The sequence below is a fragment of the Paramisgurnus dabryanus genome, chromosome 5, assembly GCF_030506205.2.
Source record: "Paramisgurnus dabryanus chromosome 5, PD_genome_1.1, whole genome shotgun sequence".
Lineage (NCBI taxonomy): Eukaryota > Metazoa > Chordata > Actinopteri > Cypriniformes > Cobitidae > Paramisgurnus > Paramisgurnus dabryanus.
This window is the reverse complement of record NC_133341.1, coordinates 51,018,378-51,043,703: the sequence shown is the minus strand read 5'-3', so window position 1 is coordinate 51,043,703 and position 25,326 is coordinate 51,018,378. Positions and strand designations below refer to the sequence as shown.

General features: G+C 37.6%; 1 protein-coding gene across 1 annotated transcript in view; it reads left to right on the top strand.

Annotated features, from left to right (window-relative positions):
- The window catches only part of LOC135774511 (uncharacterized), a 43,364-nt gene extending 22,451 nt beyond the window's left edge, over positions 1-20,913 (top strand). Inside the window, exons 3-6 of the mRNA XM_065284641.2 lie at positions 1,866-2,055; positions 2,157-2,209; positions 5,437-5,579; positions 19,658-20,913. Of these exons, the coding sequence (XP_065140713.1) occupies positions 1,866-2,055; positions 2,157-2,209; positions 5,437-5,579; positions 19,658-20,605 (1,334 nt within the window). The 3' untranslated portion in view covers positions 20,606-20,913. The remainder of the gene's footprint in view (positions 1-1,865; positions 2,056-2,156; positions 2,210-5,436; positions 5,580-19,657) is intronic.
- Positions 20,914-25,326: the final 4,413 nt, after the last annotated feature.

Genomic DNA, 25,326 nt, shown 5'->3' with positions numbered 1-25,326 from the left:
GCTCATAATAATGATGATTAGACGCTTAACGTTCATGGAAGTTAATGCCGGTTAACATATAGAATTAATATGTCACGTTAAATTAATATTTTTACTGGTTTTAATGTCTTACAACAGAAACAACACATGTATGTATATAAGAATGACATTATTTATCCCTAGTTGCATTAAAGTACAGTATATGACAGTTCAGAGACTAGCAAAAGCGCAAACATTAACCTGGCTTTGAAAGCAAATGCGACGTAATGACGTCACATATATGCAAATTAGTACGTCAAGAATCGATTCTGAATCGAATTGGGACCCTAAGAATCGATTCTGAATCGATTCATGAGGGTCCAAGCGATTCCCACCCCTAATCTCTACTAAAAACGCATTCTGAAGGTGTACTGGTAGCACAGATTGATACTTTTCCATGACCAAGAGAGAACAGACGTTTCTCAATCTGAAGGCTGCAGCCTCCGAAGGTCGCGGCTGTATATGTCATCAAGCCTAGTTTATTATTTTCAGATATTTGCAAATAATAAGCATATTACAACAATGTATGATTAACAAAGAATAATAGTCCACTTTATAATTGTTAATGTTATAAGACTTGATGACGTATGCAGCTTTTAAATGTGCCCTCTGGAGGCTACAGTCTTTGGATGGAGAAATGGATAATATATCTTTTCTCATTGTTCCACCCCCAAGCCATCAGATCATCACTGATATCAGTTGCCTTCTCTTGCAAATTAGCGCTTAACTCCGCCTGTGCTGGCTGTTTGTGTTAACACGAACCTCAAGACATCTCACTGGGCAAGATTGTACTTTATATTTTTCATAATTTGTGACGTGAACACCACCGCACAGCGCACTTCCCGACCACCAGTCGCACTCCACCACGGCAGCGGTACGGTGGTAATTACAACCGTTCCAGACCTATACACACTCAACACATCTCCTCACTATCTACTAGCTACTCGTCCCCTGAACACACTAAGAAAACGCAGTCTCTGTAGACCCAGGCTCTACAAATAGCAACAAAAACAAAGTGGTCCAGCTTACAACAACAAAACAAAACACATGTGTTCCAGCCAATAAACAACAACAAAGATTTGGAGGTGGGGTTTGGGAGACCTCCAGTTTTTCATTTGCACCAAACCCCACTCTCAAATCCTTCTTGTTATTTATTGTTTGCAAGATGCTTGTTTTGTTTTGTTTTGTTGTTTATGTCTCAAGTTTGTCTAAATTAAGCAAAAAAGGGAATCCTATTTAACTTAAAGACACAATAATCTAAATTCACCTAAATTAAAGTCTGTGTCATGTATGTTAATACAACAGCCTAATTGTGCATTCAGACCACCACCGGAAAGAGCGTCAATAAAAGCTCTGGCTGCCTTGACAACGACGCTAAAGAAAAGTTGTAATGGACGCTTGGATGCTCGAATGCATTCTCTGAACTCCTCTCAGGCGGAGGTTTCCGCCTTCCGATTGGTTGCCGGTGAACATTTTTGCCTTCCGATTGGTTGCTGCCAAACCGCGTCATATGTCATTACCATAAAGTTGAGCTGATTTCAACTCTCCTCGATGCTTACTCTGTACGTGACGCGCTGCGCCGGAGCTCGCCGCCGGCTGTCATTGAAAATGAATGACTTCCGGCCACTTTGACACTCTCGCTGGTGGCGGTCTGAATGCAAAGTAAGACAAACAATATATCATTTCTGTAGATCTGAAAAAATACAACTATGCTTAATTTAAGCAATAAAGACAGTGTTACTATTTTTGGATCAAATAATATTTTAATAATTTGTTTCTTATACAACAATGTATGTTACGCCATATTTAAAAAAAATTAATATATTTTCTCTCTAAGTTCATAACAGGTCCTTCAAATATGGAAAAAAAAGCTAAGTCTGAAGTTGAAGGTTATCTGCACAACATCTCTGAAATATGCCAATCAAGAGATGATCAACAGTATTTCACCGGATTATTACAAGAGGCTGAAAAGAACAGCCGTGTAGTAATCTTTAAAACACGCCAGCACAACATTTTTGTGAATGCAGAAAAAGACAGGTATGTGGAAGCATTTTTACTAATACATATCACATTATTGTGTTTAAATATTACTTACTTGTTATGCCCATAATAATTTAAAACTCACATTTTTTATACAGAACTCCAGTCAAATTATGTAACATCAGCTTTTCACCATCTCGACAAATTAAAGGTAACATTATGCTTAAGTTATGAATTTTATACTGTTATAAAATGTTGCATAATAAAAATGCATGGTTTACTTGGGAGACACTGCTGCATATAAATATATTGCACAAAATTAGAAAAAACACACAAATTATTAAATATTTGCATGTTATCACATCATAAATTACAAATATTGGACAAAATTACTTTTGGATATTAATGTATAGATATTGTATGGTTAATGATTTATCTTTATCTACATTGGACTAAAATTTTTTATAGACAAAAATAAAAGAACTCAGTGAAGGCATTGCATACAGGAACAAAGTGCTTCGACTACATTTAACATTAAAAAAAATCCCTGATTACATTAATAATAATAATTTACTGTAAAAAATTGCCTCATTTTCATTCCTTAAACAACTTGACCCAAACTAACCTTTGCATTAACTTTACAGAAGCCTGATATTCTTTTACCATGAAAAATGCAAATAACCTATTTATCATTATGCCTTAAGAAATTTGCAACAGCAGTGTATGTTGAGCAGTCACCACACACACATGCGTGCATGAGCAGAGAGAGAAACAGAGATAAACATTGTGCCAAGATTGACAAAGAAAAAAAACTGAAGTCCAGAGGTGGAAAGAGTAATAAAGTATTGTACTCAAGTAAAAGTAAAGTTACTTTACTTTTACTTAAGTAAAATATTATTAAAGTTACTGATCTAAAAATCTCCTCAAGTAAAAAGTAAATCATTTTAACTTTGCTTTTTTACAGTGTGGAGAGGTAGACAATTCTAGTATAGTTCAAAAACGACAAAGGATTATAAATCTCAAACTAGTTGTTTTTAAATTGTAGGAACATCTTTACAAATAAAGTGCAATAACGAAAAAATTATAAAATAAAAAGCTTTTTTTAAACTAAGAAACATTTATGGAATTGTTTAATGATTTTTACATGCAAGTTATGCACTTTTGAAGGTGGTCAGCAGCTAGTAAATACAATCACTATAAGGTACAAACAATAGTAAGGTTGTAATTGATGTATTGCTGGTAACATACATCATTTTATTAAACTATATATAGTTTAAATGAGCTTATAATGAGATGACTGCCATGGCTATATACTTTTGACACGTTTATTGTCTTCTAGCTTCCCTGACCTGGGTACCTGATGTCAGACCTTTATACTCCTTTCACGCTCTCTCTCTCTCTCTCTCTCTCTCTCTCTCTCTCTCTCTCTCTCTCTCTCTCTCTCTCTCTCTCTCTCTGCAAAGTCTAATGACCTGCGCATTCTCGAGGACATTCTGAAGTTGTGTTTGACTTGACGCGAAGCTGCTAGATCTCGGAAGATAATGCTCATGGTATTAAAACACGTCATGCAAATGAGCTGTAAAAACCCAGTCGGCAATTTCGAACTCAAGAGCATGAATCCTACCTTTCATAGGAATGAAACACTTGCTTAGTGTCAGTGGAAAGTGGTCATTAAAATATGACCAGGTGTTTCTTTCATAAGATTTGAACTGAGGCAGGTCTGCATTAGAGCGCACCTGTCTCGTCTGTCTACATGGTTATTTTTGCGTGTTCCCCCGCCCATCAATCATCCGTTGTGCGTCTTTATCGCCTTGCTTTAAAAAAAAACATTTACTCCGTAACGGACATGATTTAAAATGTAGCAAAGTACAATACTTTAAACAGAACATACTTAAGTAAAAGTGAAAGTACAGATTTTAAAAACTACTCAAAAAAGTAAAAGTACACAAAAAAACTACTCAATTACAGTAACGTGAGTAAATGTAATTCGTTACTTTCCACCTCTGCTAAAGTCTAACAAAAAGCTTATTGTTAAACATTTTATTTCTCGTTTAATATAACTGGCTTTGTCATTGAAGGACTTTGATGACCACTGACGCTCTATAACATGACATGAAGACCTAACGTGCAAGTCTTTCGTTCTTCGTTCTTATACATTCAGCAGATTAATCATTTTTCCTAGAAGCTTTGGTTCACATTCACATCTGTCTGCTGTTCGTCCAATGACTAAAATCAAAGTATCTCCATATAATGCGTCTATTTCTCCTTTATTTTAAACAAGTTCTGTAGCCTCCATGCTAGTTGTGGGTGCTACCAAAATACAAACCAATAAAGCAGGAAGGAGCACAGCACCCAAAAAGTAAACGTGTCACAATTTCGATTGAAAATAGAAATCGATCGAAATGAAGTAACAACTTCGAACTTCAAATAAAAAAATGCGATCATCAATGCTGCCTTACCCCCATGTCACATCCGGCCAGCTTGCCAAACAAAGGAAAAACTCTCAAAGATACCTTAAAAACATTGGTCCAGCAAAACGCGATCATATTTTAAACACGAAGGATGTATTGCTACAACTCCTTAAAATGCATATCATAAACAGGATTACTACCTAGTGATCTGACTTTGGACGTAGCGCAGCTCTCTGCATGTGCGCGATAGTCAGAGAGGTGCAAAGATGCAGCAAGTTATATTTTAAACAAAAGGGATAGTTTGCCTCAATTCGCATGAAACGCATAAAACTGAACAAATACGTAAGGATTACTACTTTAGTTTATGTTTAGACTTCGGACAGATGCGAGAGCATGTGCACGTGAGACAGAAAGCAACACAGCTGGTTATGACACTAGATTTATTTCAGATGCTAGGAGTACAAGACGCACACATTAAGTCCATGTGCATGCAAGAAGGAATCCTCTCTCTACAAGCTCTCGCGTTAAGTGAAGCCCACAAACTCCCATGCGAGTTTTGCAATGTGCATGTTAATGTAAAACTATAATAATAATAATAATATTTAATGGCATATCATTTTTGTCTTTCAAAAAATATGTAAAAATCGAGAATTGAATTGTGACCTAAGATTTGAAAATGTAATCGAATCAAGGATTTGGAGAAAAGTGACACCCCTACAAAGAAGGCAAACAAACAAAGTGGAAACATCACAATTAAATGTTAACATTATATAAATATATAATACATCAAAATCCCTTTTGTGTTTTAAAAATGCATAGATATACTTATAAATATCAAGATATCACCCAACCCTAATTAATAATTTGCTGTATAAACGTCATATTTCAAAATAAAACATAATTGTTCTTTTACAATATAGATATAATTTTTAATTAGTATTACAATTGTTATTATGCAAATAAAATGTACTTTGGTTAAGCCAAGTTTTACACAAACATTTATGTTATCTGTGTTACTCATTTTTAGGAGACATGGACATAATGGTCAATAACAGTTCATCATTAAAATGTGTCCGTCGGCTGTCATTTGCCTTTGAAGAAAAGCTGCAGGAGACCATTCAACACCAGAAACTGAAAAATATCCAAGAAGACCCCAGAGAATATCAAAGGGTAAAATTGTTGTTTATATTAATATTTTCCATTTACATCTTTTGTTAAAATAGATATTTGTATTGCTGTCAACTAGGGATGGGATAATATGAAAATTTCATAACACTGTTATAGTGACCAAAGTTTATATTTATTTAGTTATTTAGCTGACACTTTTATCCAACGTCAATTACAATTGCTATTTATGTCAGAGGTTGCACACCTCTGGTGAAATAAGATGTTAAGTGTCTTGCTCAGGGACACTTTGGCGTGTCACAATGGATTCAAACACGGGTCTCTCACACCAAAGGCATGTGCTTAATCCACAAGTTATCACGGATAACACCAAAGTTATCATGGTTATCAATATTATCATGCTTTTACTAAAATGAAATAGAAATGTTAACTGACACACAGACTTGAAAACATTTTAACTAGTTTTATTTTTAAAAATCAACAAACAAATAAATAGTCCTCTTGGATTGCTAAAAAACATCCCAATCACTTTCACTGCCTCCTTTTGCAAAAACAATGTGTAAATCCACATCTGGGTCAAATTAATTCTGTCTGAATAGGATTTGTGCGATTTTTCCAAATCACCATAATCAAACACGATTAAAATGATAATTATATTTTTAACAATAATACTAACTTTCAGGACATTTTATTGTGGTTAATGATGAAACCACTAATTGACTCATCCCCAATGTCAACAAAAACTAATTTTATATATATAAACAATTTTATTTTAAGGAACACAATTTTCACACTATTTTTACGTAAACTTTAACAACTTAATACATTACTGATGTACAGCTCCTATCATCAACAAGTCAGATTAAGCAAGTAAATAAATTGTCACTTTATTGTTACGTAATTTGTGTCAGAAACTGAAAAACAAAATTAAAAAATCAATTATGTTGCATGCTGATCTGTAAACCCTTTACTAAACAATTTGGAATTTATTTATATCTAATTAGGTTCTTTGACATGGTTACATTTAGAGGTGTGACGAGATCTCGTGCAAAGATCTTGCAAGATTAAATATGTAACGCGAAATTAATTATGTCACGAGATTTGATCTGCTGGCCTTTTCCTTAACAAAAGGCTGCATCCTTTAGATGTCCCATTTGTAGACTGCATACGTCATAAAGAATGTCTCCTTAGAAAATATATACAATTATATATTTCACTATTATATTTAGTTAATTGTAAGTTGTTGTAATATGATAATGACTTCCGAACATAATACTCAGTTAAGTTGATGATGCAGATGAAGTTGGCAGCACACCAGAGGCTTCATCTGTTTGACACACGGCCACTGTAATAATAGTGCAATAAGCCATTACAGCAGTGGCATATAGCCAATGACATGAAAGTGTGCATAAAAACGCCAGATTCCTCACGCAAATTAAAAGATTTTATTTTGTCTAAATAATATGCTAGTGGGATTGTAAAATGAGTTAATAAAGTTGGTGTTTTGATAAAAATCATCAATTTAATCTCGTAATGAAATATAATGACTAATAGACACAGTAAACTCCGCCTCATAACGGGCACTCCGCATAGTCGCATGCATCCATAACAAAATAAAAGTTTCATTATCATCAAGTGTTATTTTCTAGTTGTTCACCTCGCTTTCTAAGTCGTCAATACACCACTTGTTGTAATTATATCCAAGAAACACACGAAAGGGCACTTTTCCCGTCGTTACCTCAGCTTTAGACCTGCGGCGTACTTTCAGCAAAGATGCTTATTTTATGAAGACTTCAACCTTCCATTAGAAAACCCGCAACAGTGTTTAGCGTGTACAGGGTTCCCACGGGGTCTTAAAAAGTCTAAAATTCAGAATGTTAAATTTAAGGCCTTAAAAACTCTTAAAAACGCCCAGATTTTTATGCTAGGTCTTAAATTTAATTTACCAAAGTCTTAAATGTTCATTCTCGAAAAGCGTTGTCCGCGGAAAATAAAATGGTAATTTAAAACGCTGAAGAACTAATCAGTGGCGGAGGCAGAAAGATGGGTGGGTCTCTAAAAAAGAAACCGCCGTCCGCACTTTGTCATAATCCATGCAAATCGTGCCATTAGCTATATTAGAGGTATTGTTGTCTAACTGTATACTGTGGGCTAGGCAAGAAACAAACCTTAAACTTAGTTTTGTGTAAGCAAAAATCTTTTCTGGGTTAATTTAACCAACTAGCCAGTGGCTTATCTGAGTATTTGCCAGGTTCTGAAACATAGAGGACCCAGCAGCAGGAAAAAAATCAACTTTATGTAAAATCAACTTATACAGTCGGACCGTTGAGTCACGAGCCACCAACAACAAATCAACTTAAGTGTTACACAGTTTTCACTTTGGACGATTTTGTTTACCTCACTGCTCAAACCACGTTTACTTCTTTGACTTTAATAATGCTCTCTCTGCGCTTCCCTTCAGCTCTCAACAAACAGCAGCGATTGGCGGACGGAAAGTAAGAAAGTACCGAAATAAACCATATATTGCAAAAAAGCACAATTGTCTTCTTTTAGGAACAATTCACACATTTTCATAACGCAAATGCTTTAGGAGTTACGGTTAAATGAATAGTGTTACAATCAGAGCGTTTCTTAATCTGAAGGCTCTATCTTCCGGAGGTCGAATAGGAAGGCTGCTGCATACATTATCAAGCCTGGTTTATTAGATAAGTTAACTGAGCATTACATTCGTAAGTCATATTAAGCATATTACAACCATTTACAATTAACTAAAAATAATAATCAATATTTAAAAGTTAATTTTAATGTTAATATTCTGAAATAAGACCTAGAAGTGCGACCTCTGACTATAGCCTTCGGATTGAGAAACAGTCTTCGTGGATAACGTTAGCAACACATAATAAACCACGAACAGCCTTTTAATGGTCCATTTAGTTTTCTTAATGCAGATAAACATGCATAAACGTTATGGGGTTTCCTGGACAGGGATTAGCTTAAGCCAGGAGTAGGCCTTAGTTTAAGTGATCTCTTATTAGTAGGCTATGGATATAATTTGTCGGCGCAAACACTTGTGGTCTAATAGGTTTAAGCATAATGTATTTCTGTGTATTTTGAGTATTTGTTTTAATATTGTGTTTCTTTTATATTTTTCTATAACTGAATCAATAAAAATAGAATATTTTGAGAATTTCTATGTGACTTGTTGGTCTTAAATTTTACTCATAATGGTCTTAAAAGGTCTTAAATTTTACTTGCTGAAACCTGCAAGAACCCTGGGTGTAGCGCCTCAGCCAGTCATGATGATGATCAATGATATATGTTGCGGGCATTCGGAGTGTAACAAAAGTCAGTTACAGTTTACATTTAACAGTTTCTTGCCAGAATTTAAGTTTTTCAATTTAATCTGTTTATTAAAAATGGCTAATGCACTCCTTCCCTGAGTAAAGCAGCGTTAGCAGCGTTGCTATGCTAATCTTGCAGGCTTCCCTGAAGAGGGTCTTTGCTTTCAGTATCCTAACTGTGTTTAGATTTTTGGCATCGGACCCTCTTAGATCCTCTGCGGATGCCATTTTGTTGTGTTAGTAGCCAGCCTCGTCTCGAATGAGGACAAAAAGCCCAAGTGTGTGTTTAGCATCGAGCATTGTTGTGATCATGGCTAGTTTAACTTCTTTGCGCTTGGTTAGTTTTTTCACCAGCTGTGTATGTGCTTTGTGCAGGCGTTGGACACACGTGCTTACTTTTTCGACAAACGTTAAGTTTTATCAATTTAATTCTCATCGACAATTAATCAAAGATCGATTAATTGTTAACATCCCTAATCAGCATTAAGATAAGATTCTGTATAAACCATTTACAGTGTATGCATTATATTCTGTCTTTTACTGCATGTGGTTTTTTGTTTGCATTTCCAATAATGTTTGCTATGTTTGTTGATCAGAGTCAGATGTAAAGCATTTTAGCAGATTAAACCCTTACTCTGACTACGTGATTTTATCTTTGCGTGTTCTTACTCAAGCATAACAATGTATAAATTCGATTGTAAAGAATTGGACAAATATTTAAGATTCAAAATGATTTAAACTTAATTTGGCTTAAATCAGTGGTTCTCAAAGTTATTCCTGGAGGTTCATTGCCCTAGACATTTTGTATGTTTCTCTCATTTGACACAATCAGCTGTATTTAATAAAGGCAACATAAAATGTACAGGGCACTGGGCCTCCAGGGATAACTTGGAGAACCACTGGCTTAAACAAACTGAAAGTAAAAACAGGTTCATTGGTCCACCTGCAGGCATTTGTTATAATACATAATGCAATTTTTTTAAACAAAAGCCACATTACTGCAGTGTGTTTATTTACTTATTTTAAAATTTAAATTTAAATGAATTATTATTGCATCATCATTATTATGTGATTTTTAAAGTTATTGTTGAATTGGGTTCAATAACCATAAATTTTAAATTACTTAATAATTAGCAAAATAATTGTTAGGTACAATCTTAAATTACTTAAAACATTTCAAAATAATATGATTTCTGTTTCCCATTTATTTTATCATTGAGAATTTCTTATTGAGGAAAAACCTAATTTCATTCTCGTGAACCCAATGTCATGTCTCGTCTCATCTCGTCTCGTGGAATAAGTGTCTCATCACACCCCTAGTTACATTACATAATCCTACTTAACAATATTTCCCAAGGTTCCTAAGGATTCTCAAAAAGTCTTTGGGTGGGTTGCACCAACAACGATTAAGCCTAAATCTGGTTCAAATGAAGACACACTCGTGTGTCCCGAGTTGATCTGGCTTGAGTTTCCGGTTTGTGACGTCACGCTGAACAGATCGTGCATCGTAGCTCCGTCGAGTTCATCATCTAAAAGCTTTTTTTTTACCATCTTATTCCTATTTATATAATATAACTTATTAGTTTTACATAGGAATACTTTACCGTGACGATTATTGAGCAGTACTACCACGTGAAACTATTTATCACTAATAAACACCCAGTGTTGTTAGCATATAGCCCGCTAGCATCCACACGGTGGAGGCTGAAGCTAGCATTTTCCGATCTAATGGCGGATTCATCTGATATATGCTTTTCTGACCTATCCTCACCTGAGCGGGAAGCTGTGGAGGAGTTGTTTCCCGGTTTTAGCAGATCCAAGGCGAGGTACAGCGCCCACTTCACCCTGTTTTCCGACGTCCACAAGCGAGCAACAAACATGCATTCCACTCGATGCAGCTTCACGGACCGTGAACGACATGAAAGCGATCGGGAAGCTGTGGAGGAACCGCTGCCCGGCCTTCGCAGATTCGGCAAGCCAAACATCACCCTGGCCCCAGACATTCGCAGGCACCCGAGGGGTGTCACAACCGAACACCCCACGCGATGCAGCTCCGGGGACCGTGTTCGGGTAAACGAAGACGCCATCGCCCAGCATGAAAACGGTAAGACTCCGCTTGTTATTGTAACATGTACTACTTGCCACATGTATAGTTTAGCTTCTGCTGTTAGCATAGAGGGGTTTACATGCACTAAGTGTATTGAAGTATTAAGGTTAACTGAGAAGGTTGCTGAACTAGAATCGCGCATCCGAACGCTAGTTGAGGATAGCAAAACCGCTAATGTTACTGTCGCAAATAATCTATCGAGCGAAAAGACTAATGGCTCGGTTCCGACATCAGATGCTAATATAAATATTACAAATACTGTATCGAGCGCGCATAGTGTTTATCAAAATACACATGGCTCGGTTCCGTCATCAGAGTCAAGTCGGCGGTCAAACTGGGTGACTGTTAGGCGGCATAGTCATATAAGGCGTCCTTCTAAGACCCATAACGTAACGACAATTTCTAACAGATTCGATCCCCTAAGGAGTATACCAGCTGAAACACCTTTAAAAAGTGCCCTGGTCATTGGAGATTCTATACTCAGGAACACTAACATTGAGGCTCCAAACACCATAGTCGACTGTATACCGGGAGCCAGAACGTCTGACATTAGATCCAAACTTAAAGTGCTGGCTAATGCTAAGCGGAAGTTTTCTAAGATTGTTATTCACGCCGGCACGAATGACACTAGGCTCCGCCAGTCGGAAATCACCAAAGATAATATTAAGGAGATGTGTGAAATTGCAAAAACAATGTCAGACAATGTAATATGCTCTGGTCCCCTCCCCGCCTACCGGGGAGATGAAACACATAGTAGATTAGTGTCTCTCAATGGATGGATGTTAAAGTGGTGCCCTCAGCATAATGTAGGGTTTATAGACACTTGGAAGCATTTCTGGGGAAGACCATTTCTCCTAACCCGAGATGGCCTTCATCCGTCATCGGAAGGAAGTGCTATACTCACTAAAAATCTGATCAATAGTCTTAATTCTGATATAGTATGACTATCCAGGGCCCAGGTCAGGAAACAGATGGATCGGCTTAACCGTCCATCTGTTAGCTGCCGTGATATGTCAAGACCACTTATATCCCAGCACTTCGAGTCAATCTTACCGAAATATCAGCACATTTCAACTGTATCTGTTCCCCGAACAAATAAATACAGGGCACCGCTTGTTACATCTGGTACAAATCTGATTCAAATAAAATTAGAAAACAATACATTAACAGATGAATCTCGAATCTTAAAATTCGGCCTTCTTAAGATTAGATCGCTTACCAATAAAGAACCTATTGTCAATGAAATAATTACAGACCAAAACTTAGATGTACTCTGTTTAACAGAAACCTGGCTTAAAGCAGACGACTACATTAGTTTAAATGAATCCACCCCACAAGACTATTATTATAAACACGAACCTCGATTAAAGGGGAGAGGGGGTGGTGTAGCTACAATATACAACACAATGTTTAAAGTAAACCAAAAATCTGAGCTAAAATTTAAATCATTTGAAGTAATGTTGTTAAATATGGAAATAACTGATCGTAACCACAAACAGCTTTCTTTTGCTTTAGCGACAATCTATAGACCACCGGGCCACCATGCAGATTTCCTTAATGAAATAGCAGATTTCCTATCTGAGCTTGTAGTCACTGTAGATAAAGCTCTTATTGTTGGTGATTTTAATGTCCATGTGGACAACCCAAAAGACGCATTAGGACGTGCGTTTATAGATGTTCTAAATTCTCTCAATATTAGACAAAACGTGACAGGGCCAACGCATACTCGTAATCACACATTAGACTTAATTCTGTCACTCGGACTCAATATTAATGACGTCGAAATATCACCTCAGAGTGATGCAGTTTCTGACCATTACCTTGTGTCATACACTGTACTTCTAGATAGGATCACTCAATCTACAACATGCTACCGACTAGCCAGAACAATAATTTCCACCACTAAAGATAGCTTTATTAGCACTCTTCCAGACCTGTCCCAAATGAAACATGTAGCAGATAACTGTGACGATCTAGATATTGAAATAGAAAACCTAAACAATGTCTGTTCTAACACATTGGATGCCGTTGCTCCCATTCGAAAAAAGAGATTCAAAGAAAAACCACCAGCTCCATGGTATGACCATCACACAGCAGCCCTTAAAAAGGCAGCTAGAAAAATGGAAAGAAATTATAGAAGCACAAAGTTAGAAGTATGGCGCGCAGCATGGAAACAGAGTGTTAAACACTACAGACAGGCTATTAAAACCGCCAGATCTACATATCTTAGCAAGCTTATAAATGAGAATCATAATAACCCTCGTTTCCTCTTTAGCACAGTTGCGAAACTGACTAGAAACAAAGAACAAACAGAAACCAATAGTAAACTTCAACACAATAGTAACGACTTCATGAACTTCTTTTCTAACAAAATTTCGGCTATTAGGGAAAACATCGTAGCTACCCAGGCAGCCACCACTCTACCCATTATTTCACTTAACACTAGACTACCATACGAACATCTTGATTCATTTAAACCTACTACAATAGATGAGCTCTCTAAACTAGTCACATCATCCAAATCATCGTCCTGTATATTAGACCCCGTTCCCACAAAACTACTTAAAGAAGTATTCCCTGTAGTGTCAACCCCGGTTCTAAATATCTTTAACTCATCGCTAGAAATAGGATACGTTCCAACAGCTTTCAAACTAGCAGTTATTAAACCGCTGATTAAAAAACCACAGCTTGACCAAGGAGAACTTAATAACTTTAGACCAATCTCAAATCTCCCTTTTCTTTCGAAAATATTAGAAAAGGTAGTGGCAAGCCAGTTACGCACATTCTTGACAAATAATAGTACATATGAAAAGTTCCAATCAGGATTCAGGCCCCACCATAGCACAGAGACAGCGTTGCTTAGAGTTACAAATGACCTCCTATTAACATCCGATCGTGGTGAAATCTCAATTCTTATATTACTAGACCTTAGTGCAGCATTTGACACAATAGACCACAGAATCCTACTCAATAGACTAGAAAACTATGTTGGTATCAGTGGTCAGGCGCTAGCCTGGTTTAGGTCATATCTAACCAATCGCTATCACTTTGTTTATGTAAATGAGGAAGAGTCATATCACTCCCTGGTTAAATACGGTGTACCGCAGGGATCAGTTTTAGGTCCTATCCTGTTCTCGTTATACATGTTACCCCTAGGAGACATTATCAGGAAACACAACATAAGTTTTCACTGCTATGCGGATGATACCCAGCTTTACATCTCCTCGCATCCCAGCGAAACACACACGTTTTCTAAGCTAAAAGACTGCATTAGCGATGTTAGTGACTGGATGGCACATAACTTTCTTAAGCTCAACTCCAATAAGACAGAGGTACTTATTATTGAACCAAATCGCTACAAACATAATATGTCAGATTACAAATTGCACATAGATGGCTGTACTGTGGTGCCATCTTCCACGGTTAGGAACTTAGGTGTGATGTTCGACAGCAACTTATCCTTTGATAGTCATATCGCCAACGTCTGCCGCACAGCATTCTTCCATCTTAGAAATATCTCAAAAATACGCCATATACTGTCTACATCTGACGCAGAGAAGCTTATTCATGCTTTTATGACCTCTAGAATAGACTATTGTAACTCGCTACTCGGGGGATGCCATTCAAATCAGGTCAACAAGCTTCAGCTAGTTCAAAACGCTTCTGCAAGGGTACTTACTCGATCTAAGAAGTATGACCACATAAGCCCAATTCTGGCATCTTTACACTGGCTACCAGTTAAATATCGCATCCAATTTAAAATATCATTAATCACCTACAAAGCTTTAAATGGCTTAGCACCCTCATATCTTAGAGAATTACTATCAGAATACAATCCATCACGCACACTACGGTCGCAAAATTCTGGCCTATTGATTATCCCTAGACTATCAAAAGTGTCTAAAAGTGGAAGATCCTTTTCCTACTTAGCCCCTAAGCTCTGGAATGATTTACCAACCGATGTCCGAGAATCAGACACAGTCGATCATTTTAAATCTAGACTTAAAACTTTTCTCTTCAACAAAGCATTCGCATAATTTGTCTAGTAAAGGTTCTTAACTCGCAATAGTTATTTTCACGGAACAAAGCACTCACGGTCATAACACAGACCAACCAAATAAATAAATAAAAACCTTTTCTACATGAACACTTAAAATGAATTGCATTAAATAGTTTGCCACCGTTTGCCACTGAACCTGCATTAACGACGACAGTGGGGCTTTCGGCCTTAGTCAAACGGTTTGGCACGTATGGTAGGGTTGCGATTTTGGTGCTTTCGTGTGTCTTGTGAATAGTATGCCATACAGACCCGTTTGCCACTGAACCTGCATTAACGAAGACAGTGGGGCCTCCAGCCTTAGTCAAACGGGTTGGTATGTATGGTCGGGTTGCGTTTTTCGCGCTTTCGTGTGTCTTGTGAATAGTATGCCATACAGACCCGTTTGCCACTGAACCTGCATTAACGACGACAGTGGGGCCTCCAGCCTTAGTCAAACGGGTTGGCACGTATGGTCGGGTTGCGATTTTGGCGCTATCGTAAGTCTTATGAATAGTATGCCATACAGACCCGTTTGCCACTGAACCTGCATTAACGACGACAGTGGGGCTTCCGGCCTTAGTCAAACGGGTTAACACGTATGGTCGGGTTGCGATGTTTTTGGCGTCTTCTCCTGGTCCTGTAAATGGTATACAATATAGACCCGTTTGCCACTGAACCTGCATTAACGACGACAGTGGGGCTTTAGGCCTTAGTCAAACGGGTCGTCAGGTTTCATTTTCTCTTAAAGATCGGAAGGTGACCCTTATTTACCATATATACCCTCGCATTGGGCCCCCAATTTGCTAAATCCTCAACTGTGGATAACATAATTATGCCGCAATATTTAGTCTGTCTGGAACTAAGCTGAGTTAAACCACATCACTGTGTGACACTTCAATACATATGAACGGCTGCTACGCTAATACGATTTTGTTTTTCTCTCCCTGTCTCGTCCTCGACCCGAGGACGAGACAAACAGACCCAGTCCCGGTAGATGTGAAAGTCGGCACACCTCTGATCTACTGGCCGTCCTTCAACGTTATGCCCAGCTGATACCTGACCAACGATCACCGGCAGAACCGCTTAATCTCCGCTAAATCTCCATTTCCGTTCTCCCAAGGGTTTTTCCCTCCTAGGACTTATTTTTCCTCGGATAAAAGCCCGGGGTTTTTTTTTCTCCTAGGGGGTTTTTCACCCCGGGGAGGCAGCCTTTTTGGGCTTTACCTAGCTTCCTCTTCTATACGTTGCTTTAGTAATACGTGCAATTATAATATTGAGTCATAGCCGCAGCAAATTTAACTGCTCATGCTATCATGTATTCTGTTGTGCTATCTGTCGTTTTCTGTGCTTTTCACTGCTTCTATTTATGTAAAGCTGCTTTGAAACAATTGACTTTTGTGAAAAGCGCTATATAAATAAAATTGAATTGAATTGAATTGCTTATTTAATAATTCTGTTGTCCCAAACTTTAAACCTGTTTAAAAATAATCAGGATTAAATTTAAACTGTCATTTTGATCCAGGTTTAAATTTTTACATTAAACCTAGATTATTTTTAATAATTGATCCATTACTTTAAACTCTGTTTTAAATCTGTTGAGATTAACTTTAAACTTGCATAAGAGGAGGTTTAAATATTTTTTTTTTACAATTAAATATGTGGCTAAATCATCAAAAACAATTTCCTAAAAACATTCGCCGTCCCGTGCATTTTTCTCGTTCTCCCTAAACCGAACTGTGCAGAGTCTGTCACTGGGATGACGTATCTTCAATACGTATATGTATGTGTGTGTGTATGTATGTATGTGTATATGAGTATATATATGTATATATGTATATGTGTGTATGTATATGTATATGTATGTATGTATATATATATATATGTATGTTTGTGTATATGTACATGTGTATACATATGAATGGCCCCTACGCTATTTGGGTTTTGTTTTTCTTTCTTCATGTCTCGTCCTCGTCTCCGAGGACACTTGAGACAAACAGACCCAGTTCCGGTAAATGTGAAAGTTGGCACACCTCTGACTCACCGGCAGACCGTCAACGTGATGCCCAGCTGATGCATGACCAACAACCACCAGCAGAACCCGCTTTACCTCCGCCTAATCTCCTTAATCGTTTCAATGTATATATAAATATATCTCCCAAGGGTTTTTTCCTCCTAAGACTTTTTTTTACTTCCCCTGCTGAGTCTGGGGTTTTTTTTTTTTTTTCATAGGGGGTTTTTCAACCCGGGGAGGCAGCCTTCTTGGGCTTTACTTAGCACCCTCTTCTTTACGTTACATTAGCAATACGCACGCTTATAATGTTGATTCATAGCCGCAGCAAATTTAGCTGCTATCGTGTATTATGTTGTGCTATCTGTCGTTTTTCTATGCTTTCCACTGCTTCTATTATTGTAAAGCTGCTTTGAAACAATCACAAATTGTGAAAAGCGCTATATAAATAAAATTGAATTGAATTGAATTGAAAAACAGACACCGCGACTGTGATAGGGCTATTTAAAGATGCGTTTATTATAACATCTCACAAAGTGAGTTTGACAGCTCAAAAAGATTATTGACAGCATCAGTGAGTGGTGACACGTGGTGCTCCAGTCAGAAACTGAAAGGCAGACAATGAACAGACACACCATGGCGCTACATGACAAATGTGTCGGCACATATAGTTTATTATATCACAATATCTGAGCTTCGCAAAATTTATTGCAACATTCATTTGTTAATCAATACAATAAATTGTTTGAAAAGATTGTCAAATGTTTTTATTTGAATCGGCCCTTTAGATTACCGATGTATGTAGTAATTTATCTACAAAAATTACATTACTTTTACCTGTATAAATTTATTTCCTTTTTGAATGATAACATCAACATTGTTGCTGTTTAATTACACCTGCAAATTCATCATGGTGAACAAAATAAATAGCAGATAATAAAGGTTAAAGTTTTAATCCAATATTTGTTAATCTGCATTTAAATTTAAGTGGTGCAACAGAACTCGAATTAAAATTAAACTGAGATCAACAAATCCTAGATTAGTTCTAAACTCGAATTAGTTTAATCCTTGTTGATGCAACCCACCCTAACATTCAGAAAGTTAAATTTAAAGCATTAAAAACCCTTAAAAACAGCCAGATTTTTACAGAGATCTTAAATTAAATGTACCCAATTTTTAAATCTCTTACCTCCATTCATTCACGAAAACCATTGTCCAAAGAAAACAATATAATTAAATTAATTTAAAATATGGTAGAACTAATCTGTGATAGATGCCAAGACTGTTTCATGAGCATACCTCTAAAAAGAGAACTACCGTGCTTTGCTTATTACTGGATCACACTTTAGTCATGAAATAGAAGATTATATTAACATCTATTTAGTCAAGACTCATTTATGTGGTCAAATGTAACTGAAACAGTTTAAACAAGCCTATCTTATAGCTATCTGATCAGAGAAGTAAACAGGGTTAAGACTCTATAATGACTGCTGGAATCTTTAAAAAAATCATTGTTAAATAATGTGAAATAAATCTAGTAAAAATGGCATTCTGAATGTAACTTGTGCTATGGTGTGAAAATTAACAAAATGAAAAATAAAATAAAAAAAGAAATAAAAAAAGTCCATCTGCTGCAATTATTTTATTAAAGAGATTTTTCGGTCACTTAACCCACCTCATACCTCTACAGTTATGATTAAACAAAGATGACATGATAAAATAGTTAATTGTTCATCTCCAGTCATTGTTTAATACTGTTACAGCACGTTTTCCCCAAGTCTTCATTTTTTTGTTTTTCCCTTTTAACATTTCAATAATTTCAATAAACTGTTCAACCATGGCCTCTTAACCGAGGTTCTACCATACCGTGGAATTTTAATACCATTACATCCCTATCATTTACATATTTAACAACTTTACATTTTGTTCTCTATGCAAATTATGCATTTTGTCCCTCTATCAACGTGAGTTTAATCCAGATACACATTTCATAACAAAAGCCCAAAACAAGCAAATAAAATAAAAAAACATCACAAACACTGTATTAATTACTTTGTCTAAATCAACCTGTTTACATTTTAACCAGTTCTCACCTAGCCTAACATAGTCATACTCAATTGTAGTCAAAATTTGAGTCTGATACCGCTCAATTGGGCTGTAATTATGGGGTATGTTTCAACCAAAACAAGAAAAAATGCCTCTTCACTTAATTTGATAAACCTACAATCAATCAGAACAACAGAGTTTAAATTCAACAGTTTGAAAAAACGCAATCTTTGGTGAAGTGGTTGATTATGTTACTTTTGATCATCTGTTCATAATCGTATAAAACCAACAACGACAATTTCATTGGTTCAACCAGCCCTGGGTTAAACATACTTGAGCCACAATGGAGCAACACCAGACAAAACTTCCCATCCTGAAACATTGTAGATGGAGCAAAGTTCAGTTGGCAGCCAAGCTAGTTCTCATGACTACAGCCATAAATGCTGGAATGTTATAAAAAAACATAATCAAACAATTTGAACAATTTGCTATTTTTTTCCTTTTGACATTTATAACAAAGTTCATACTATTACGCATACATTGAAATAATTTTGCTAATTAATTAAATTTCTTTCTGTTTAGGTCAACATAACTGCAAAAGTTATCATGCTGACAGAGGATTGTCCCGGTGTAACAAGATCTGGATATAACCTTAGAAAAAGAACGTACGCCATTGCAGATGATACTGCAAGCATGTCCCTTTGTGTCTGGGGTGAAACACATTTAGAAATTGGCAAGTGGTACACAATCAGCAATGCGTCAGTAAGACAAATTCTGTCTACAACATGTTTGAGCACAACTTCTCAAACTACAATTACCCTTATGCCAGATCAGAAATGTGAAGTCGCAAAAGTTGTAGACGATACCAGGACAACGGAGGGACAGGTCATGACTGCCGAGGTGCAAAGTAACTACCTTTGCCCAAAGCAGCATTTGCTAGAAAATGTAAACATGACCACATCTATCACCAGATGTCAAAAATGTTCCGCATATTGTAAAACACAATCAATCACGAAAGTGTTTAAGGCTAAAATAACAATCAAAGGAAATGACGGTAAAATGTCTGACTTCATGATCGATGATAATATCCTGCGCAACCTTCTCAAAATACAGCAAGATAGTAACGTTAAAGAGGAAGTTTGGGCTGCAAAAATACTGGAATCAGACACTTTCCAAGTTAAACATAGAAAAAATAGAGTAACTGAAGCGTACTTCTTGCCAAATTCTGAGGTTTCTTCAGAGCAACGTTCAACAGATGTGACCAACGTTCAAGAAACGACTGACATGCCAAATGAGCCCATGCTCGAACAATTGTTCAACTCTGCAAATGATACTGCAGTAGATTCAGAAGAGAACATAACAAATATGATAAACAATGCAAGTACAGAAAATCAAGTGAACACAGAAGGAACAACTGACATAATGCCAAAAGCAGTGGCTCAGTACAGCAACCTGTCAAAATGTGACATCACCCCAAAACCAAAAAACAAAACCTATAAAAAAACACCAAGGGAAATAATGCGTAAATAAGATTCATTTACACATTTGGTGCAAACAAAATTTTCTGTTTACACAGCAACTAACTTTTTCTATTTTCAACTGTTCATATTGCATTAGAATAGACATAATTGTTCACATCTTGACTTTCATTTTACCTAAAAATAATTTCTTCTATTTCATGTGAAATAACAAATGTTTTATAGGATCACACATTCAAGTTTTCCACATTAAACCAAAAAAAAGGACATTTTAAAGCCTATTGTCCTTATTACAATTATATGGCCTATGGCAAGCTCTTTTGTTCAAGTTGACCCAATCAAGATTACTTAATAACATGTTATTACCAAAGTGTCATTTCATTTTCCTGCATAATCTAAAACTACACAATTTCATTTGTCTCAACTAGATTTTAAAGTTTGAGGACAAACTTTATGTTGGCTTGAAAAAGCGTAGCCTGAACATTTAAAATGGTTTGACAGAAGTTTATTTTAGTAGGCTATCTGGCTGTTAGCATGATTAGCATGAAGTTAGCATGATTAGCATGAAGCTAGCACGATGTTAGCATGATCAGTATGAAGCTAGCATGAAGCTAACATGATTAGCATAAAGCTAACATGAAGCTAACATGATTAGCATGAAGCTAGCATGATGCTAGCATGATTAGCATGAAGCTAGCATGAAGCTAACATGATTAGCATGAAGCTATAATGAAGCTAACATTTATTCCATTGCTAGGGTACTAAGTTTGGTTGCTAGGGAGAAAATTGGCATCCCATAATGATCAACCTTCAAGCCACAAGTAAAACGGTCCAACCCCCGTGTCTCTATGATGTTCTGAAGCGGAGATATAAGGCTTTGTTTATTCTGTTGCTAGGGTACTAAGTTTGGTTGCTAGGGAGAAAATTGGCATCCCATAATGATCAACCTTCAAGCCACAAGTAAAACGGTCCAACCCCCGTGTCTCTATGATGTTCTGAAGCGGAGATATAAGGCTTTGTTTATTCCGTTGCTAGGGTACTTAGTTCGGTTGCTAGGGAGAAAATTGGCATCCCATAATGATCAACCTTCAAGCCACAAGTAAAACGGTCCAACCCCCGTGTCTCTATGATGTTCTGAAGCGGAGATATAAGGCTTTGTTTATTCCGTCGCTAGGGTACTAAGTTTGGTTGCTAGGGAGAAAATTGGCATCCCATAATGATCAACCTTCAAGCCACAAGTAAAACGGTCCAACCCCCGTGTCTCTATGATGTTCTGAAGCGGAGATATAAGGCTTTGTTTATTCCGTTGCTAGGGTACTAAGTTTGGTTGCTAGGGAGAAAAATGGCATCCCATAATGATCACACTTAAAGCCACAAGTAAAACGGTCCAACCCCCGTGTCTCTACAATATTCTGATGCTGAGATATAAGGCTTTGTTTATTTCGTTGCTAGGGTACTAAGTTTGGTTGCTAGGGAGGAAATTGGCATCCCATAATAATCAACCTTCAAGCCACAAGTAAAACGGTCCAACCCCCGTGTCTCTAAGATGTTCTGAAGCGGAGAAATAAGGCTTTGTTTATTCCGTTGCTAGGGTACTAAGTTTGGTTGCTAGGGAGGAAAATGGCATCCCATAATGATCAACCTTCAAGCCACAAGTAAAACGGTCCAACCCCCGTGTCTCTATGATGTTCTGAAGCGGAGATATAAGGCTTTGTTTATTCCGTTGCTAGGGTACTAAGTTTGGTTGCTAGGGAGAAAAATGGCATCCCATAATGATCACACTTAAAGCCACAAGTAAAACGGTCCAACCCCCGTGTCTCTACAATGTTCTGATGCTGAGATATAAGGCTTTGTTTATTCCGTTGCTAGGGTACTAAGTTTGGTTGCTAGGGAGGAAATTGGCATCCCATAATAATCAACCTTCAAGCCACAAGTAAAACGGTCCAACCCCCGTGTCTCTAAGATGTTCTGAAGCGGAGAAATAAGGCTTTGTTTATTCCGTTGCTAGGGTACTAGGTTTGGTTGCTAGGGAGAAAAATGGCATCCCATAATGATCAACCTTCAAGCCACAAGTAAAACGGTCCAACCCCCGTGTCTCTATGATGTTCTGAAGCGGAGATATAAGGCTTTGTTTATTCCGTTGCTAGGGTACTAAGTTTGGTTGCTAGGGAGAAAATTGGCATCCCATAATGATCAACCTTCAAGCCACAAGTAAAACGGTCCAACCCCCGTGTCTATGATGTTCTGAAGCGGAGATATAAGGCTTTGTTTATTCCGTTGCTAGGGTACTTAGTTCGGTTGCTAGGGAGAAAATTGGCATCCCATAATGATCAACCTTCAAGCCACAAGTAAAACGGTCCAACCCCCGTGTCTCTATGATGTTCTGAAGCGGAGATATAAGGCTTTGTTTATTCCGTCGCTAGGGTACTAAGTTTGGTTGCTAGGGAGAAAATTGGCATCCCATAATGATCAACCTTCAAGCCACAAGTAAAACGGTCCAACCCCCGTGTCTCTATGATGTTCTGAAGCGGAGATATAAGGCTTTGTTTATTCCGTTGCTAGGGTACTAAGTTTGGTTGCTAGGGAGAAAAATGGCATCCCATAATGATCACACTTAAAGCCACAAGTAAAACGGTCCAACCCCCGTGTCTCTACAATGTTCTGATGCTGAGATATAAGGCTTTGTTTATTTCGTTGCTAGGGTACTAAGTTTGGTTGCTAGGGAGGAAATTGGCATCCCATAATAATCAACCTTCAAGCCACAAGTAAAACGGTCCAACCCCCGTGTCTCTAAGATGTTCTGAAGCGGAGAAATAAGGCTTTGTTTATTCCGTTGCTAGGGTACTAAGTTTGGTTGCTAGGGAGGAAAATGGCATCCCATAATGATCAACCTTCAAGCCACAAGTAAAACGGTCCAACCCCCGTGTCTCTATGATGTTCTGAAGCGGAGATATAAGGCTTTGTTTATTCCGTTGCTAGGGTACTAAGTTTGGTTGCTAGGGAGAAAAATGGCATCCCATAATGATGACACTTAAAGCCACAAGTAAAACGGTCCAACCCCCGTGTCTCTACAATGTTCTGATGCTGAGATATAAGGCTTTGTTTATTCCGTTGCTAGGGTACTAAGTTTGGTTGCTAGGGAGGAAATTGGCATCCCATAATAATCAACCTTCAAGCCACAAGTAAAACGGTCCAACCCCCGTGTCTCTAAGATGTTCTGAAGCGGAGAAATAAGGCTTTGTTTATTCCGTTGCTAGGGTACTAAGTTTGGTTGCTAGGGAGAAAAATGGCATCCCATAATGATCAACCTTCAAGCCACAAGTAAAACGGTCCAACCCCCGTGTCTCTATGACACTCTAAAGTGAAGATATTCCATCTGGGACGCTTTTATTCCTTTATATGGGCATGTTTCCTGCCCCATTATAAGTCAATGGGAAATTTTGGGGGCCTCTTACACCCCAGGGGTACAGCTTACACCCCATTGTGATGTATGTTCTTACAGAGCCTGTCAGCCTCCTTAAATGTGGTAACCCACAAGTTTCTACAAGTTTCTCACTCGCAGCTATGACTCGTCAAAGTTTGTCTCAATGTTAAGTCAATGGAAATTTTGGGGTGTTTGAGCCCCCCGTTTAGGAATTCGGAAGGTCCCATCAGTTAGAAAAGTCATAGCATAAATCTACGGACCAGTCTTAAAAGTTTTGTAAAGTTTTGTGGGTGTAGCTTGAAAGCTCTAGGAGGAGTTACAGTCAGAAAAAGTAGGGATCAGAAGAAGAATAATAATAATAAGACTAGATAGGTACATTTCCTGAAGAAAATGTGAAGTGGTGCTTGCCGTGGCAAATTTCGGGGGACAATATATGATTATACTCCGAGCCAAAAGTAAAACAATTCAACCCACATGTCTCTACGATATTCTGATGCGAAGATATAAGGCTTTGTTTATTCGGTTGCTAGGGTACTGTATTTGGTTGCTAGGGAGAAAATTGGCATCCACTAGTGATTACACTCCGAGTCACGAGTCAAACGGTCAAACCCCCGTGTCTCTACAATGTTCTGATGCGGAGATATAAGGCTTTGTTTACTCTGTTGCTAGGGTACTGTATTTGGTTGCTAGGGAAAAAATTGGCATCCACTAGTGATTACACTCCGAGATACGAGTCAAACGGTCCAACCCCCGTGTCTCTGCGATGTTCTGATGTGGAGATAAAAGGCTTTGTTTACTCTGTTGCTAGGGTAATGTATTTGGTTGCTAGGGAGAAAATTGGCATCCACTAGTGATTACACTCCGAGTCACGAGTCAAACTGTCAAACCCCCGTGTCTCTACGATGTTCTGATGCGGAGATATAAGGCTTTGTTTACTCTGTTGCTAGGGTACTGTATTTGGTTGCTAGGGAAAAAATTGGCATCCACTAGTGATTACACTCCGAGATACGAGTCAAACGGTCCAACCCCCGTGTCTCTGCGATGTTCTGATGTGGAGATAAAAGGCTTTGTTTACCCTGTTGCTAGGGTAATGTATTTGGTTGCTAGGGAGAAAATTGGCATCCACTAGTGATTACACTCCGAGTCACGAGTCAAACGGTCCAAACCCCGTGTCTCTACGATGTTCTGATGCGGAGATATAAGGGTTTGTTTACTCTGTTGCTAGGGTACTGTATTTGGTTGCTAGGGAAAAAATGGCATCCACTAGTGATTACCCTCCGAGTCATGAGTCAACAGTCCAACCCCCGTGTCTCTACGATGTTCTGATGCGGAGATATAAGGCTTTGTTT